At 43.1% G+C, this 18,982-nt stretch overlaps 1 protein-coding gene across 3 annotated transcripts in view; it reads right to left on the reverse strand.

The window, feature by feature from the left end:
* Positions 1 to 18,982, reverse strand: part of LOC136682457 (A-kinase anchor protein 7-like) — a 28,082-nt gene extending 9,100 nt beyond the window's left edge. For 2 of the 3 annotated variants that reach the window (XR_010798649.1, XR_010798648.1), the window contains exons 1-8: positions 18,238 to 18,982; positions 17,677 to 17,835; positions 15,094 to 15,254; positions 14,813 to 14,949; positions 14,313 to 14,473; positions 12,133 to 12,245; positions 9,388 to 9,535; positions 915 to 1,064 (exon numbers count right to left, since the gene is read on the reverse strand). Coding sequence is in view for 1 of the 3 variants with exons in the window: in XM_066658900.1 (XP_066514997.1) it covers positions 9,388 to 9,535; positions 12,133 to 12,245; positions 14,313 to 14,473; positions 14,813 to 14,949; positions 15,094 to 15,254; positions 17,677 to 17,835; positions 18,238 to 18,514 (1,156 nt within the window). In the remaining 2 variants the exon portion in view is untranslated. The remainder of the gene's footprint in view (positions 1 to 914; positions 1,065 to 9,387; positions 9,536 to 12,132; positions 12,246 to 14,312; positions 14,474 to 14,812; positions 14,950 to 15,093; positions 15,255 to 17,676; positions 17,836 to 18,237) is intronic. The other variant, XM_066658900.1, reaches the window with a different exon arrangement.

Genomic DNA, 18,982 nt, shown 5'->3' on the forward strand with positions numbered 1-18,982 from the left:
CATCTGGAAACATCTGGGTTAATCTGACAGCTCTAACTCACAGACTGTTCCTTTAATACGACTTTTAGTCTCGTACACAGCAATTAGGTGTGTGTGTGTGTGTGTGTGTTACAAGCTCAGCTGGATGTTGTACCTGCTCCCTGAGAGCTCTTATGAAAGCCAAGAGCTAGAACACACACACACACACACACACACACACACACTCCAGTTGTAAAGACATTAAATCCCACCCCTGAGTCTCTAACATCATCCCCTTTAACCCCCTCCCTCTCCCTCTCTCTCTCTCCCATTCCTCATTTTCATTCTGTTTCTTGTTTTCTAAGCATTCTCCCTCTATCTTCTTTTGCTCTCGCACTAACATCATGCTCATGGCTCACTAGAAGTAGGGCACACGCTAGAAACACACACACACACACACACACACACACACACACACACACACACACACACACACACACACAATGTCCCGGTGCAACCTTTCTCCCCCTCCCCTCTCTCCATCTCTCTCTGACCCATTACCTATGTTTTAATGTTTCTCTCTCTCTCTCTCTCCTTTTTCCACCTCTCTCTGTCTCTGTGTTCAGCAGATCTGCAGAAATCCAACTCAGTCTGGCAGCAGAGATGCACACACACACACACAGAGTGAGAGGGAGAGTATTGGGAGAGAAGGTATATAGAGACAAAACAGACAAGATAGAGACTGATAGAATAAGAGGGAAAAGAGAGATAAAGAGATGAGATAAGGAGAGAGAGAGAGAGAGAGAGAGAGAGACAGAGACACAGAGAGAGATTTAATTGCCTAGTGGAACTCCTGCAGTGGAAAGAATGGTATACAGAAAGAACAGAAATGCAGCCACACACACACACACACACATGGTGAAGGAGGACATTAGTGCAGCGGCGGCGTTACTCACTGAGTTTATCCTCCGTTCGTGAAAAAGGGAAGCAGCATAACTGACCCATGGCTACCTCCTACTCTCTCTCTCTTTCTTTCTCTCTCTCTCTCTGTGTGTGTGTGTAGATGGGCGATCCGTAAAATCCAGCAGCTACAATCCAGTGGTAGACTGTGTGAGAGAAGGAGAGAGAGGCTGAGTGTCTTCTAAGCCCACTGTGACTGCTCGTGTCTGTGTGTGAGTGTGTGTTGAAGGGGAGGAGACTTTAGCCCGGCCCCCTCTTCTCTCTGGCGTGAACAATTGGTTTGGAATGAACAGTGTCTGACAGTTGCAAGTGAGCGAGATGTGTGTGTGTGTGTGTGTGAGCAGAAGTGGACGGATTACTGGCTGTGTTTGGGCCCAGAGCCCACAAACCACAGGACCTGCGGGGGCTACAAAAGACTTTAACACATCCACTATAAATAATTCTGTATATTTCATTCAGATTTTTTATTAAATTTTCAAACTCAGCTATGAATTATTCAGTAACTACTTTGAATTATTCAGTATCTATTATTAATTACTCAATATGTATTATTTACTCTTTAGTACATATTAGGAATTTTTCTGTATCCACTATGAATTATTTAGTATCTGTTATTAATTACTCACTATCCCCTATTAATTAGTCAGGATTCATTATGAATGATTCATCATGAATCATTTGGTTTCTACTATGAATTATTCAGAATCTAGTTTAAATATTTCAGTATCTATTGTGAATTATCCAGTGTCTAGTTTAAATATTTCAGTATCTATTGTGAGTTATTCAGAATTTAGTTTAAATATTTCAGTATCTATTATGAATTATACAGTGTCTAGTTTAAATATTTCGGTATCTATTATGAATTATTCAGAATCTAGTTTAAATATTTCAGTATCTATTGTGAATTATCCAGTGTCTAGTTTAAATATTTCGGTATCTATTATGAATTATTCAGAATCTAGTTTAAATATCTCAGTACCTATTATGAATTATTCAAAATCTAGTTTAAATATTTCAGTATCTATTATGAATTATACAGTGTCTAGTTTAAATATTTCGGTATCTATTATGAATAATTCAGAATCTAGTTTAAATATTTCGGTATCTATTGTGAATTTTTCAGAATCTAGTTTAAATATTTCGGTATCTATTATGAATTATCCAGTGTCTAGACCTTATTAGCTTCAACCACAAACTACTGACTAATGACCCCCTGTCACAGAATTTACATAGTGCTGTTTCTGCAGTGCTGAGTCCAGAGTAGCAGTGACAGAGGCTCTATTCTCCCTGTTACAGCTCAGTGGAGCATCACAATGATTTTTAAGCTGTAATTTTAAGGTAAAAATGCTACCTAATGTTACTTTAAACTCACGCTATCTCTCTCAGTACTCTCTGTACTCTCTTTCTCTCAGTGTGTGTGCTTGTTAAGCTCTGAAGTTGTGCATAGAATATTAATAATCCCCACAACAAACAAACACACACACACACACTTACGCCTGAATAAAGGGAACAGTGTGTGTGGTGTTTGTCGAGTACAAGTAAGGGCTGTTGAGCTCTGGCTGCGGGTGGGTGCTGAGTGCGGAAGTGTGTTTAGATGGGAAATGCTATTTTATATTAGCGCTTGTGTGTGTGTGTGTGTGTGTGTGTGTGTGTGTGTGTTCACTGCCCCAGATGGGTTAAATGCAGGCTTAATTTTGTTGTATGTCGTCAAGTGAAATTTAAAGCATGTTTATGTTTACAGCTCCACTCTGCCTCCATCTTCCCTTCCACTGACAGTTCAGCACTGGGTCTGAAAGGACGTGGATCGGTCAAGAAGTAATAGCTGAGAAAAGAAAACAGGCACCAGAAAGGAAAAGATGAAGACGCTGGTGTTTCTCTGAACAACAGACTGCGAAGTAGAAGGCGGAGGATTAAAAATAACTTTATCCCGAGAGGAAAAGGCTGGAGGGAGATGGGAGTCATTTTTTATGAAGTGAAATGACATGTTACATCCCATTCTTTCTCTCTGTCTTTTTCTCTCTCTCTCCCTCGTTGTCTCCGCCGTAAATGTCACTCTCCATCTCCTGTCAGGGGGAGCCGTGCTCTGTGTCTCATGGCAGATCGATAATCAGCTCTGGGTCTGGAGGCAAGTCTGTCGGCCCTAATTCCTGTCATTATTATCCGGACACAAGTCATTTCCTCCCTGCTGCTCACTTCCCTGCCGTCAGGAGGTCCACATCCACACTCGGCGGATTCTGGAGATGGGTATGAACATGGGCATGGGGGTTCTAGAGCTGGGAACATGGGGTATGAATCATGAGGGGAACAATGGGGTATGAAAGTACCAGAGCAGAGCACCATACGCAGAAGGAGTGTGAGGGCTCTAGAACAAGTATATGTACAATTTTGGAAAAGCTTCTAGACAAAGACAACTTGGTTTTTGTGAAGCTTTTGATGAAGATACCATGTGTGTTAGTGAAGCTTCTAGAAGAAGATATCATGTGTGTTAGTGAAGCTTCTAGAGAAAGATACAATGCGTGTTATTAGAGCTTCTAGAGGAAGATACAATGTGTGTTTGTGAAGCTTCTAGAGGAAGATACCATGTGTGTTGGTAGAGCTTCTAGAGGAAGATACAATGTGTGTTAGTGAAGCTTCTAGAGGAAGATACCATGTCTGTTACTGAAGCTTCTAAATGAAGATACCATGTGTGTGTTAGTAGAGTTTCTAGAGGAAGATACCATGTGTGTTAGTGAAGCTTCTAGAGGAAGATACCATGTGTGTTAGTGAAGCTTCTAGAGGAAGATACCATGTGTGTTACTGAAGCCTCTAGAGGAAGATACCATGTGTGTTAGTAGAGCTTCTAGAGGAAGATACCATGTGTGTTAGTGAAGCTTCTAGAGGAAGATACCATGTGTGTTAGTGAAGCTTCTAGAGGAAGATACCATGTGTGTTAGTAGAGCTTCTAGAGGAAGATACCATGTGTGTTAGTGAAGCTTCTAGAGGAAGATACCATGTGTGTTAGTAGAGCTTCTAGAGGAAGATACCATATGTGTTAGTGAAGCTTCTAGAGGAAGATACCATGTGTGTTAGTGAAGCTTCTAGAGGAAAATACCATGTGTGTTAGTAGAGCTTCTAGAGGAAGATACCATGTGTGTTAGTAGAGCTTCTAGAGGAAGATACCATGTCTGTTAGTGAAGCTTCTAGAGGAAGATACCATGTGTGTTAGTAGAGCTTCTAGAGGAAGATACCATGTGTGTTAGTAGAGCTTCTAGAGGAAGATACCATGTGAGTTACTGAAGCTTCTAGAGGAAGATACCATGTGTGTTAGTGAAGCTTCTAGAGGAAGATACCATGTGTGTTAGTAAAGCTTCTAGAGGAAGATACCATGTGTGTTAGTAGAGCTTCTAGAGGAAGATACCATGTCTGTTAGTGAAGCTTCTAGAGGAAGATACCATGTGTGTTAGTAGAGCTTCTAGAGGAAGATACCATGTGTGTTAGTAGAGCTTCTAGAGGAAGATACCATGTGAGTTAGTGAAGCTTCTAGAGGAAGATACAATGTGTGTTTGTGAAGCTTCTAGAGGAAGATACCATGTGTGTTAGTAGAGCTTCTAGAGGAAGATGCAATGTGTGTTAGTGAAGCTTCTAGAGGAAGATACCATGTGAGTTACTGAAGCTTCTAGAGGAAGATACCATGTGTGTTAGTGAAGCTTCTAGAGGAAGATACCATGTGAGTTACTGAAGCTTCTAGAGGAAGATACCATGTGTGTTAGTAGAGCTTCTAGAGGAAGATACCATGTGTGTTAGTAGAGCTTCTAGAGGAAGATACCATGTGAGTTACTGAAGCTTCTAGAGGAAGATACAATGTGTGTTTGTGAAGCTTCTAGAGGAAGATACCATGTGTGTTAGTAGAGCTTCTAGAGGAAGATACCATGTGTGTTAGTAGAGCTTCTAGAGGAAGATACCATATGTGTTAGTGAAGCTTCTAGAGGTAGATACCACGTGTATGTAGAAGTATGTATACATAGCTTCTAGAGTAGAGTACCAAATGTAGTTCCTTAAACTCTGTGGAGCAGAGAATCATGTGGTCCACACTTCCCAAAGACTATAACAGTCATGAGACTCACTGAGACTCATCTTGGGGCTCTGAGACTGAAGGAGAAACGGTGAGACATTGGAGATGCCAAGGAAATGGAAAACGTAAATAACGCAGCGTGATGTTCAAATGTGCGTCCTGTTCTACAAGCTGAGATTATCAGAGCAACGTTCTGGTAATTCTTGTTGGAATTGGGTTTTAAGAATGCTGCAGCTGGCACCACACACACACACACACACACACACAAACGCAGATGCTAACCCAGCTGGAAACACTTGGCCTGGTTCCCGTTTGTGGGAGTCAAGGAGTTGAAAAGCAAATCAGGCTAAATGAAAATTCTCACGAGCACATGGCAACACTACAACCACACACACACACACACACACAATTCACAACTAGATACAAGCACAACATCCAGGGCATGCACACAACACACTAAGGTCATCGTACCCAAAGCCAAGTGTCTGCCAGCGTCCAGCCTTGGTCAGACGTGACTAATGGGGCTCAACTCAGTACCTGACCTGACCTCACTAATCAAATCCTCACAGCAATATTCCAGCCTTCCCAGAAGAGCAGAAAGAGCAGAAGCTGTTGGTGATATCTCTCTTTCTCTCTCTCTCGTCTCTTTTTCTCTTTCTCTCTCTCTCTGCCACAACCCAGAAGTGATACCTGGAGGCGTTTGGACGGTGGAGAGACTCTGAAGGCTGAAAAGCACCAACCGAGATGAGGATGTTGCTCTATTCCTGCTCCATAGGGGGGTAACACTGACTTATTTTTACTGTTACAGTTACATTACTTAAGGTGGAACTGACTCTAAATTCAGGAGAGCGCTAACTGCATGAAAGTAAACACAGAGCGAAAGTGCTACAAAACTAAACAGCTCGAGTTACACATGAGTTTCTGTGGGAATTCAAACAGTGAATAAACACTTACAGACAGTTTACACTTCAGACACCAACAAGATACAGTCGCATCTTACTCACACACACCGCTCCACCTTAAAAGATACAGTCGCTTCTTACTCACACGCACCGCTCCACCTTAAAAGATACAGTCGCTTCTTACTCACACACACCGCTCCACCTTAAAAGATACAGTCGCTTCTTACTCACACACACCGCTCCACCTTAAAAGATACAGTCGCTTCTTACTCACACGCACCGCTCCACCTTAAAAGATACAGTCGCTTCTTACTCACACGCACCGCTCCACATTAAAAGATACAGTCGCTTCTTACTCACACGCACCGCTCCACCTTAAAAGATACAGTCGCTTCTTACTCACACACACCGCTCCACCTTAAAAGATACAGTCGCTTTTTACTCACACACACCGCTCCACCTTAAAAGATACAGTCGCTTCTTACTCACACACACCGCTCCACCTTAAAAGATACAGTCGCTTTTTACTCACACACACCGCTCCACCTTAAAAGATACAGTCGCTTCTTACTCACACACACCGCTCCACCTTAAAAGATACAGAGCTTCTGGATGAACACAAGCTGAAGGGGGAAGTTGTTTTGCTGTGAGAACAGTAGTTATCCAGAATCGTGTATAGTGCCTTTAAGACCCCCAGAAATAGCTTCATGCCAATGGGTTCTCTGTTATTTGGAACATACTGGAGCAATATATTTAGTCTGAACGCTGGACGTCCACAGTGCCCTTAGCTTGGTGGGACAAAGGGGCGTCCTGAGCAGTCCCACAGTCTCAAGGAGAGGTCAGAGGATCGATAAATGGATTATATGTCACACAGCAGGAAAGCTGGACTCCCGGGAGTCTAGAACCGAGGATCAGCGTCTGGCTCACACTGATAACCTTTCCCTTCGCTCAGCACCGGCGATAGGGTTGGGGCTAATCTCAGGACCACTGCTGCTAGCTGTGTTAGTCTCTTAGCGCACGGTTCCACCAGAGAACCTCATGTTCTAGATCATCTGGATTAACAAGTTATGGTTCTAGACACTGATCTGAGAAAACTGATCAATATGACGTAGATTCACAGGGTGAGGTTCTAGATTTTGTTCTGACAGTAAGGGTCTATAGGCTTAGAGGATGACGATCTAGATCCAGTTTTCAGATTGAGGATCTAGATCAGGATTAAGAAAGTGGGGTTCTAGATTTTGTTCAATGAATAAGAATCTGGGTCGGGTGTGTTCAGATAATGAGGTTCTAGATACCGTTCTAAGAATGAGAACAAGGATGCAGTGAATTAGTGGATACTGTTCCACGATTGATGATCTAGATCAGGTGTACGCTGACAGTGAAGATCTAGTAGACAAGGTTCTAGATACTGTTGTGAAATGAGTTTGTGGAGGCAGTTCTGAGGCTGAGGATCTAGAGCAGGAATATTCTGAGCGTTAGTATCTAGATCTGTCGGGGTGAGGTGGAGGTTAACGTTCTAGATAATATTCTAAATGTGAGGCTCTAGATGTTGCGTAGAGAATAATGATCTAGATTTTTATTTTACACTGCTGTTAATGTCTTGGCATTGTTCTATAATCTCTGTGTGTGTGTGTGTGTGTGTGTGTGTTAATATTGTAGACTGTGTGAGAGCAAGCTGTGTAAGGTTATATAAATGTGTGTGTGTGTGTGTGTACTGTAGTGTAGCGTAATGACAGCTCTTGACAAAGTGTGTGTATGAGCTGTGCAAGGTTTCATAAATCTGTGTGTGTGTGTGATTATAGCAGCAGGTGGTTCACTTAGGTGTGTTTACACATGCTGTGTTGGTTTCACCCACATTGTGGGGACAAGATTCTGTTCACACACATTGCAGAAATGGGGTCCCCACAAACCACTTCTAACATTTTAAGGTGAAGATGTGATTTAGGTTTCGAGCTCAGATTAGGCTTAGGCTAAGGATTAAGATCAGAGTGAAAGCCATTGTTAAGGCAGCAGTCAGTAATTAATATAAAACCCAAGTCTCCACAAACGAACCTAAGTCAATGTAAGGTCCCCACAATGCATGGAAACAAACCTGTGCATGTATTCTAAGGCCAGTGTAGTGAGGTGTGTGTGTAATTCTGTGCTGTTTTCCTCAGGACTGTGGCGCCACCTGCTGAGCACTGTGTATAATTACAGCTTCCTCTTTATGAAATGAAAAGCCTCTGGGCTACACTGCCTGAACATTGCTGTGAGGATTTGATGGCAGACACGTAAACATCAGTGAGGTCAGGTGGTGGTGTAGGAGGATTAGTTCTGACACTTTAACTTGTGCTAAAGGTAGTGGATGGAGTGGCATCCCCCAGAGAACACAGTTCCACAGTTCCACAGCCCAGTGTTGGGGGGCGCTACCTTCCTCCAGCCTACACTTGGCATTAGGCTTGGTGACCGCAGGCTCATGTGCAGCTGCTCCAGAAGGATTCATATATATGTATTGCTATATAGAGAGATATATACAAGTTTAGTGTAAAAAGCAGTGTATCTGCTGTGTGTGTGTGTGTGTGTGTGTGTGTGTGTGAGTCTGTATTGATTAACTAAACCTGATCCTCAGGAACATGAACATTAATACAGCTCTGTATCTCAGCTCCAGGAATAATGTGGTATTGATTTCTCTGCTCTAAAAACAGATGGATATATGTTTCTGCGGAGTGTGTGTGTGTGTGTTTGAATTCCCTGATTCCAAATGTATACTACAGGACGACCACACGACATCTACAAGGTGGACCAACGAGGGAGGAGTGTCTCACAGAGTGGACAGAGAGTGGACACAGGGTTTAAAAACTCCAGCAGCGCTGCTGTGTCTGATCCACCCACAGGAACCAGCCACTTTATTAGAAACACCCACACTGTGGACATATTACCTGTCCAGGTCGCAGCTGCAGGGGGCTGGGACGCTGAAGGACCACTCTTACCCTCTCACTGCTAGTGTTTTGGGTTTTGTTACTGAACTCAAAAAGTCTGAAAATGAACTGCAAAACCGAACCAATTAAAGGTGCAGTCAGTGACTTTTCACCATCCAAAAATGTAAACAATATTTATGAATGCTATTACTGTGTCTTCTGTAAAGTGCATTTAGCATGAGACGAAGGATCAGATTGCCTTGTTGGCCCCGAAGGAAGCAGTTTATTCTCCACAGAGCGGGTCCCCCACAAGAGCGAGGCTGTAACATGTTTGGTGCCAAGTCTCGAATACTTCAAGAAGGTGCCCGTATAACATCTGTTTCATAATGTAAATAAGAATCAGAGGAGAAAATAGCTGACTGCACCTTTAACACAATCACCAGTGATGGGGAGAGAAGGGTGAAACGCTGTTTAAAGTTAAAGGTACGTTCCATGAAAATCAGCTGCAAAAAACTACCCGAGTCCAGAGGAAGTTGTAGAGGTGCGGTGGAACGTCTCAGAAAGGTCAACACAGAATCGCTCACTGCACCTTTAAAGAGGAGAAAGGGCTGTGACTCACTGAACGTGACCGTTTTCTCACAGTGGTAGTATCCATCCGCCGACTTCTTCTTCAGCATCGAGCACAGGTCCAGGGTACACACACGCTCCTCTCCGAACTCCCTGTCCTCAAACTCAGCGTACAGAGCAGTGTCCAGCTTCTTCACACCCTAGAACACACACACACACACACACACACACACACACACACACACACACACACACACAGAATGAGAGGAGTTCTGATAGATAACACACACACTCTTCTCCAAACTCCCTCTCCTCAAACTCAGCGTACAGCATAGTGTCCAGCTTCTTCACACCCTAGAACACACACACACACACACACACACACACACTCCTCCTCCCTCCCTCCCTCTCTCTCTCTCTCTCTCTCTCTCTCTAGGACCATATTGTCTGTTGAGGCTGATAACCTTGGCAGGAAGTGGGGGTTGAGAAGAGTGGCTTCCATCCTGAACACGAAAACACACACACACACACACACACACACACACACACACAGTGCAGTGGTCATCTTGGATGGTGGGATTGTCAGTTCTGTGGTCTTCTCAAAAGACAATAAGCAAGTATGAAAATGAACAGAGCAGCATTCTCCAAAAAAAATAAAGAAAGAAAGAAAGAAAGAAAGAAGAAAAAAGAAAGAAGAAAGAAAGAAAGAAAGAAAGAAAAACAGAAGAACGAAAGAAAGAAAGAAAGAAAGAAAAACAGAAGAACGAAAGAAAGAAAGAAAGAAAGAAAAAATGGCAAAAAGAAAGAAAGAAAGAGAAAAGAAAGGAAAAAAGAAAGAAAGAAAGAAAGAAAAAATGGCAAAAAGAAAGAAAGAAAGAAAGAAAGAAAGAAGAAAGAAAATGGCAAAAAGAAAGAAAGAAAGAAAGAAAATGGCAAAAAGAAAGAAAGAAAGAAAGAAAGAAAAACGGCAAAAAGAAAGAAAGAAAGAAAGAAAGAGAAAAAAGAAAGAAAGAAGGAAAAAAGAAAGAAAGAAAAAATGGCAAAAAGAAAGAAAGAAAATGGCAAAAAGAAAGAAAGAAAGAAAGAAAGAAAATGGCAAAAAGAAAGAAAGAAAGAAAGAGAAAAAAGAAAGAAAGAAGGAAAAAAGAAAGAAAGAAAAAATGGCAAAAAGAAAGAAAGAAAGAAAATGGCAAAAAGAAAGAAAGAAAGAAAGAAAAACGGCAAAAAGAAAGAAAGAAAGAAAGAAAATGGCAAAAAGAAAGAAAGAAAGAAAGAAAGAAAATGGCAAAAAGAAAGAAAGAAAGAAAGAAAGAGAAAAAAGAAAGAAAGAAAAAATGGCAAAAAGAAAGAAAGAAAGAAAGAAAATGGCAAAAAGAAAGAAAGAAAGAAAGAAAGAAAAACGGCAAAAAGAAAGAAAGAAAGAAAGAAAGAGAAAAAAGAAAGAAAGAAGGAAAAAAGAAAGAAAGAAAGAAAGAAAGAAAATGGCAAAAAGAAAGAAAGAAAGAAAGAAAGAAAAACAGCAAAAAGAAAGAAAGAAAGAAAGAAAGAGAAAAAAGAAAGAAAGAAGGAAAAAAGAAAGAAAGAAAAAATGGCAAAAAGAAAGAAAGAAAGAAAATGGCAAAAAGAAAGAAAGAAAGAAAGAAAGAAAGAAAGAGAAAAAAGAAAGAAAGAAGGAAAAAAGAAAGAAAGAAAAAATGGCAAAAAGAAAGAAAGAAAATGGCAAAAAGAAAGAAAGAAAGAAAGAAAGAAAGAAAATGGCAAAAAGAAAGAAAGAAAGAAAGAGAAAAAAGAAAGAAAGAAGGAAAAAAGAAAGAAAGAAAAAATGGCAAAAAGAAAGAAAGAAAGAAAATGGCAAAAAGAAAGAAAGAAAGAAAGAAAAACGGCAAAAAGAAAGAAAGAAAGAAAGAAAATGGCAAAAAGAAAGAAAGAAAGAAAGAAAGAAAATGGCAAAAAGAAAGAAAGAAAGAAAGAAAGAGAAAAAAGAAAGAAAGAAAAAATGGCAAAAAGAAAGAAAGAAAGAAAGAAAATGGCAAAAAGAAAGAAAGAAAGAAAGAAAGAAAAACGGCAAAAAGAAAGAAAGAAAGAAAGAAAGAGAAAAAAGAAAGAAAGAAGGAAAAAAGAAAGAAAGAAAGAAAATGGCAAAAAGAAAGAAAGAAAGAAAGAAAGAAAAACGGCAAAAAGAAAGAAAGAAAGAAAGAAAGAGAAAAAAGAAAGAAAGAAGGAAAAAAGAAAGAAAGAAAAAATGGCAAAAAGAAAGAAAGAAAGAAAGAAAATGGCAAAAAGAAAGAAAGAAAGAAAGAAAGAAAGAAAGAAAGAAAGAAAATGGCAAAAAGAAAGAAAGAAAGAAAGAAAGAAAGAAAGAAAGAAAGAAAATGGCAAAAAGAAAGAAAGAAAGAAAGAAAGAAAGAAACAGCATGAAATCCTTTTGTGTATATTTTGGTATTAGGTTTGTGTGTGTGTGTGTGTGTGTGTGTGTTTGTTTAGGCAGACGGACACACTGTGAGGATACGTCTGCTCTGGTTGATTTACACACACACACACACTTGTTTACATGCACTGTGAGATTATATAAATTCCTATTTATTTGAGACATTCCCAAATCTCAAACCTAACCCTAATCTTAGCCCTAAACCTGATCCTAATCCAGACCAGGACCTTAACCAGATCTGCTCCTTTCTTCTTCTGCTTATTTATTTATTATCAATTACTTATTTAACTCCACAGTAATCAGAACTAATGACTGTTAATGAGACGCTGCGCCGAGGTGAAAGTAAACTGTAAATAATAAGAGTCTCACCAGTCGGCGGAGTTTGGGAGCACGAGAAAGCTTCAGGAAGGTCAGGTGAGGTTTGAAGTCTCGCTGATCTCCGGGAGAGACACCTCTCTCCTCGAACACTCTTCTCACGGAGTCTGGAGAGAGAGAGAGAGAGAGAGAGAGAAAGAAAGAGAGAGAGAGGGAGGCTATTTAGAGTTCAGACTCTAGTCTAAAACACAGCTCCACTTTTAATGTAAGACAAGGAGATAATCAATAAGGAGAGGGAGAGATGGACAGAGTGAAACAAGAGAAAGAGAGACAGAGATGGAGAGAGACAGAGAGAGAGAGAGAGAGAGATTGAAAGACGAGTGGATGCTCTGTTCTAATGTGATCCCAGAGTTTTTCTGTCAGTTCAATGTCTCCTTTCTTCTTTTCTCCCTCTCCCTCTATCTCTCTCTCCCTCTGTCTCTCTCTCTTTCTCTCCCTCTGTCTCTCTCTTTCTTTCTGTCCCCCCTCTCTCTCTGTTTCTTTCTCTCTCTCTCTCTTTCTCTCCCTGTCTCTCTTTCTTTCTGTCCCCCCTCTCTTTCTCTTTCTGTCTCTCCCTCTATCTTTCTCTTTCTCTCACTGTCTCTCTTTCTCTCCCTCTGTCTCTCTTTCTTTCTGTCCCCCCTCTCTCTCTATCTCTTTCTCTCTCTCTCTCTCTCTCTCTTTCTGTCCCCCCCTCTCTTTCTCTCTCTCTCTGAATATAGGGTAAATCAGTCTGTGCAGTGAAACACACATTTACACACACACTAGTGAACACTAGGGGGCAGTGAGCAGTGCCTGGAGCGGTGGGCAGCCCCTAACCATCCTAAGAATGGAAGGATAACAGTAATGACAGAGTGATAAAGGAGTGATAACAGAGTCAAAACAGAGTGACGGAGCCGGATGGTGTCAGAGCGACAGATGAGTGATGGAGGGATAACAGAAGTGTGTAACAGTGATGGAGTAATAATGAAGAAATAGAGTGATAATAGAGTGATAGAGGAGTGATGAGGGGATGATGGAGTGATAATAGAGTGATAGAGGAGTGATGGGGTGATGCAGTCGTGTTGGAGGAGTGATGAGGGGATGATGGAGTGATAATAGAGTGATAGAGGAGTGATGGGGTGATGCAGTCATGTTGGAGGAGTGATAGAGGAGTAATGAGGGGATGATGGAGTGATAATAGAGTGATAGAGGAGTGATGGGGTGATGCAGTCGTGTTGGAGGAGTGATAGAGGAGTGATGAGGGGATGATGGAGTGATAATAGAGTGATAGAGGAGTGATGGGGTAATGCAGTCGTGTTGGAGGAGTGATAGAGGAGTAATGAGGGGATGATGGAGTGATAATAGAGTGATGGTGTGATGCAGTCGTGTTGGGGGAGTGATGAGGGGATGATGGAGTGATAATAGAGTGATAGAGGAGTGATGGGGTGATGCAGTCGTGTTGGAGGAGTGATGAGGGGATGATGGAGTGATAATAGAGTGATAGAGGAGTGATGGTGTGATGCAGTTGTATTGGGGGAGTGATGAGGGGATGATGGAGTGATATTGGAGTGATAGAGGAGTGATGGTGTGATGCAGTCATGTTGGGGGAGTGATAGAGGAGTGATGAGGGGATGATGGAGTGATAATAGAGTAATAGAGGAGGGATGGGGTGATGCAGTCGTGTTGGAGGAGTGATAGAGGAGTGATGAGGGGATGATGGAGTGATAATAGAGTGATAGAGGAGTGATGGGGTGATGCAGTCATGTTGGAGGAGTGATAGAGGAGTGATGAGGGGATGCTGGAGTGATAATAGAGTAATAGAGGAGTGATGGTGTGATGCAGTCGTGTTGGGGGAGTGATGAGGGGATGATGGAGTGATAATAGAGTGATAGAGGAGTGAAGGGGTGATGCAGTCGTGTTGGAGGAGTGATAGAGGAGTGATGAGGGGATGATGGAGTGATAATAGAGTGATAGAGGAGTGAAGGGGTGATGCAGTCGTGTTGGAGGAGTGATAGAGGAGTAATGAGGGGATGATGGAGTGATAATAGAGTGATAGAGGAGTGATGGGGTGATGCAGTCATGTTGGAGGAGTGATGAGGGGATGATGGAGTGATAATAGAGTGATAGAGGAGTGATGGGGTGATGCAGTCGTGTTGGAGGAGTGATAGAGGAGTGATGAGGGGATGATGGAGTGATAATAGAGTGGTAGTTACCTGCGATGGAGCTGAGGAGGCTGAGAGCTTCTCTATCTTTGATCTGAACGAAGGCCACCTCATTTCTGAAGTGACCAATCCCGCAGAACGGCAGGATGAGGCTCCGCCCACTCAGCAGTGACATCACTGTGGGCTTCACCTCCTCCAGGGCCACTGAAGCACTACACACACACAAACACACACACACACACACATAAACACAAACACATTGTGCTCTTAATCCCCCAGGAAAAGTACTGACGCAGTTCTGGAATCAGACCACACACACACATGTTGGTGTTACTATACTTGTGAGGACATTCCATAGAAGTAATGATCACTGAAGCTAATTAATGCTACACCTGACACTTACCTTAACCTCAATAAACAAACAAAAAACAAAAATAAACATGATAATAATAAAAAAAGCATTAGAAGTTGTGAAGACCACCAAGATGTCCTCACAATACAATGCTCTTAAGTCCTCACAAATGTATAAAAACAGGGATGCACACACGTACGTGTCTATCTCCTCCTGTGTGGCCAGGTGTGTGACCAGGAGCGTGATGTGGAGAGAGCCCACGGGAATCAAAGCTCTGGAGATACGAGCATCCTTCTTCAGCACCTCGGCCTGCACCTCCTCCACCGCCTGCTTTATCTAACACACACACACACACACATATAAACACTGTACACTGTACGTTATCAGACAACATCAGAGGGGGGGGTGATAAAGTATGCAGAGCAACAGATGGACCACAGGTAGTGTGTGTGTAAGGAAAGCTAATGCTAAAGCTAACACCTTCTGATTGGTGATGGGGATCGAGACGAAGTAGTTTGGACGAGGACTGTCCTTTTTCTTCTTCGTCTCTTTCTCTCCGTCCTCGCTGTCCACTTTTCCTTTATCCGCTCTCTTTCTCTTACTCTTCTTCTTCTCCTTTGGGTTTGATTCGCCGCCAGTGACTGAGAAGCGAACACACACACACACACACACAGCCTCTGTGTTACTCTTTATCTCTGTAGAACGGCACAAGTAATTAATCCTCAATAGAAATTATCTTTTAACTCTAGAGTGTTTATAAACAAGACACACACAACCAATGCCTTTACACACACACGCACACACACACACACACACACAACAGGCCAGCTGGCCAAATGTGAATACAGAGTCCAGCTGCAGTGCTAGGACGATCCTAGCATCACTTGGCAAAGTGGAGACCATTAAAACCAACAAGGCAGCTCCTCTCAGTGTGTGTGTGTTTGTGTGTGTGTGTGTGTGTGTGTGTGTGTCTAACAGAACTATGAATCTAAACGCGATGGCTCCCACCTGGAAGCGGACCCCGAATCCTCTGTGAAACGGGCTCAGCGTTAAAAGGTACGTTCTCTTTCTCCTTCACTCAGAGAAACACAGAGTTTATTGGGCGCTGCGTTGGTTCTGAGCTCCATCAGGAAAAAGCTGCAGAAGACTGTGATGGGTTTGTTCTGTTCTTGGGGACGACACTGTGTCCTAAAGTCCGTGTGAGTGTGGGTTTAAACCAGTTACAGATGGAGGCAGTGTCAGAGTCGGGAACGGAGCGCAGTTACACTGTGTTTTTAGGGGATTATTCTTCGTTTAATAAACTGACGACTGTCATTTTTAATACGACACACAGTCGCCGTAAAACGACCAAAGAGCAGGAGAATGTTTGAATTCTGAATTAATGTTAAATGTTACACAAAAAAAGGTTTTAAAAATGAAATGGACACCTAACAGCTGTAGATTTGTTGCTGTGTCGTCACACTGGCTTTTCACCTTTTCCTTTGTAAACAACTAATAAGATTCAGGGAAAGATTAATGGGTCAGAGCTGGACTTTCGGACCAGTGCTGTACCTTTGAGGGGACATTAACACTGTGTTTACCTTAAAATGACACAAATCTCTCTGTTCTTCACCTGTGTCTGTTACAGTCGGACATCTGACATCTGTCCTCAGGTGTGAGTGTGTGAGTGACTGGGTGAGTGTGTGAGTGACTGAGTGAGTGTGTGAGTGACTGGGTGAGTGTGTGAGTGACTGGGTGAGTGATTGGGTGAGTGTGTGAGTGACTGGGTCAGTGTGTGAGTGACTGTGTAAGTGACTAGGTGAGTGAGTGAGTGAGTGAGTGTGTGAGTGACTGGGTGAGTGACTGGGTGAGTGTGTGAGTGACTGGGTGAGTGTGGGAGTGACTGGGAGAGTGTGTGAGTGACTGAGTGAGTGAGTGAGTGACTGGGTGAGTGATTGGGTGAGTGTGTGAGTGACTGGGTGAGTGTGTGAGTGACTGGGTGAGTGTGTGAGTGACTGTGTAAGTGACTAGGTGAGTGAGTGAGTGAGTGTGTGAGTGACTGGGTGATTGTGTGAGTGACTGGGTGAGTGTGTGAGTGACTGGGAGAGTGTGTGAGTGACTGGGTGAGTGTGTGAGTGACTGGGTGAGTGATTGGGTGAGTGTGTGAGTGACTGGGTGAGTGTGTGAGTGACTGGGTGAGTGATTGGGTGAGTGTGTGAGTGACTGGGTGAGTGATTAGGTGAGTGTGTGAGTGACTGGGTGAGTGATTAGGTGAGTGTGTGAGTGACTGGGTGAGTGATTAGGTGAGTGTGTGAGTGTCTGGGTGAGTGTGTGAGTGTCTGGGTGAGTGTGTGAGTGACTGGGTGAGTGATTAGGTGACTGTGTGAGTGACTGGGTGAGTGATTAGGTGACTGTGTGAGTGACTGGGTGAGTGTGTGAGTGACCGGGAGAGTGTGTGAGTGACTGGGTGAGTGATTGGGTGAGTGTGTGGGTGACTGGGTGAGTGTGTGAGTGACTGGGTGAGTGATTAGGTGAGTGTGTGAGTGACTGGGTGAGTGTGTGAGTGAGTGGGTGAGTGACTGGGTGAGTGATTGGGTGAGTGTGTGAGTGACAGGGTGAGTGTGTGAGTGACTGGGAGAGTGTGTGAGTGACAGGGTGAGTGACTGGGAGAGTGTGTGAGTGACTGGGAGAGTGTGTGAGTGACTGGGTGAGTGTGTGAGTGACTGGGTGAGTGATTAGGTGAGTGTGTGAGTGACTGGGTGAGTGTGTGAGTGACAGGGTGAGTGACTGGGTGATTGTGTGAGTGACTGGGTGAGTGTGTAACACTGTCCACAGGTGTGTGAGTGACTGGGTGAGTGTGTGAGTGACTGGGTGAGTGTGTGAGTGACTGGGTGAGTGTGAGAGTGACTGGGTGAGTGTGTGAGCGACTGGGTGAGTGTGTGATGGTGCTCTACCCAGAGTGTGTGTCCCTGCCTATCGCCCAGTGATTCTGTGTAGGCTCTAAACCCACCTCAGCCCTGAACAGGATGAAGCCGTTACTGAACATGAATTAATGAATGAATTAAAAACAGTGGATTCACTTACATCCCAGCTCTGTCCAGCACTCCGCGTCAGCGAAGGGCAGTTCATTCATCAGACTCTGTGTAAACTCTTTCTCTGTCTCTTTCTCCTTCTTCTTTCGCTCCCTCGCTTTCTTCAGATTCCTCACTTTCTGAGCCTTTTTCACCGACTTGTTTCCTGTGACTGAGAAAGTGAGAGAGTGAGAGAAATTCATTCACTCATCCATTAATCAGCAGTCCATACCCTACACCACTGAACTCTTACAACATCGGTGAGGAGCTGTGGTAGTGGAAATGAACCAGGGACCAAACAGAGACTCTAGCTGAGTAGAGACCAAGTACCATATTCATTGCCTACCCTCCTCCAAAAGTTACACAGTGCAGTTTCTTCAGTGCTGATGCCAGAATAGGAACGACAGAGGCTCTATTCTCCCTGTTACAGCTCAGTGGATCATCACAGTGATTTTGAAGCTGGAATTTTAGGGTAGAAATTCTACCTAGTGTTGCTTTAATCAGGCCCAGTAATATCGTATTTATATATAAATTTATATCATTCTTCCCTTTGGCTGTAAGACCGAGTTCTCACCAGCAGCAGCAGCTTGTTTTCGGACCTCTTTGCTGGTCTCCTCTCCACGTGGCTCCTGTTGACCACCGGCCGCTTTCTTCTCCGGGGTGGACTCCATGGAGATCAGATATTCCTCTTTTCTTTGAGCGACGCAGGAAAACTGACGTATTTTTAGAGGCAGGGGGGTCCCTCTGAGGGTCCGGAGCTTGGGAATGACAACTCCTGAACTAGCATTAGCGTATAAAGCTGATAAGTTCTTGTTTATTAGTGTAATAAAGGATAATGGCTGTCTGAACATGTCCAGCTGGACTTCCACAGAGAGCTGTAGCCTTCGGCCGCGGTGTAGAGACCCAGGGCTGTTTGTCTTAGAGTTTTACAGTAACAGACGGACAGGATGTCTCTCTGGGACTCGGACAGCACAGAGTCCAGACCCAGGGCGGACGGGGCAGGGCCAGTGCTTGTGTTGGTGTCTTTGCTGAACGGTCTGTAGCTGTTCTTAGCTCTTGACTGGACGCTCAGTAGCTGCTGGAATATCAGTCTCTGAGTGGATCCTGCAAAGGTTTAGTGACCTTAGTGTTTATCTGACAGTGATTTAACTCTAATCTGACTCTTTTCTAACTCTATTCTACTTCTGATTCAACTGTAATCTAACTCTGTTTTACCTTAAATGGCTTTCTCTATTCTCTACTCTAACGTTAACTTTTAATCGAACTCTAAACTAACTTTAATGTGTCTGATACAGAAACTCTTATTTAGAAGCTCCACC

Source organism: Hoplias malabaricus, unplaced genomic scaffold (genome assembly GCF_029633855.1).
Source record: "Hoplias malabaricus isolate fHopMal1 unplaced genomic scaffold, fHopMal1.hap1 scaffold_70, whole genome shotgun sequence".
In the NCBI taxonomy this organism is placed as follows: Eukaryota; Metazoa; Chordata; class Actinopteri; order Characiformes; family Erythrinidae; genus Hoplias; species Hoplias malabaricus.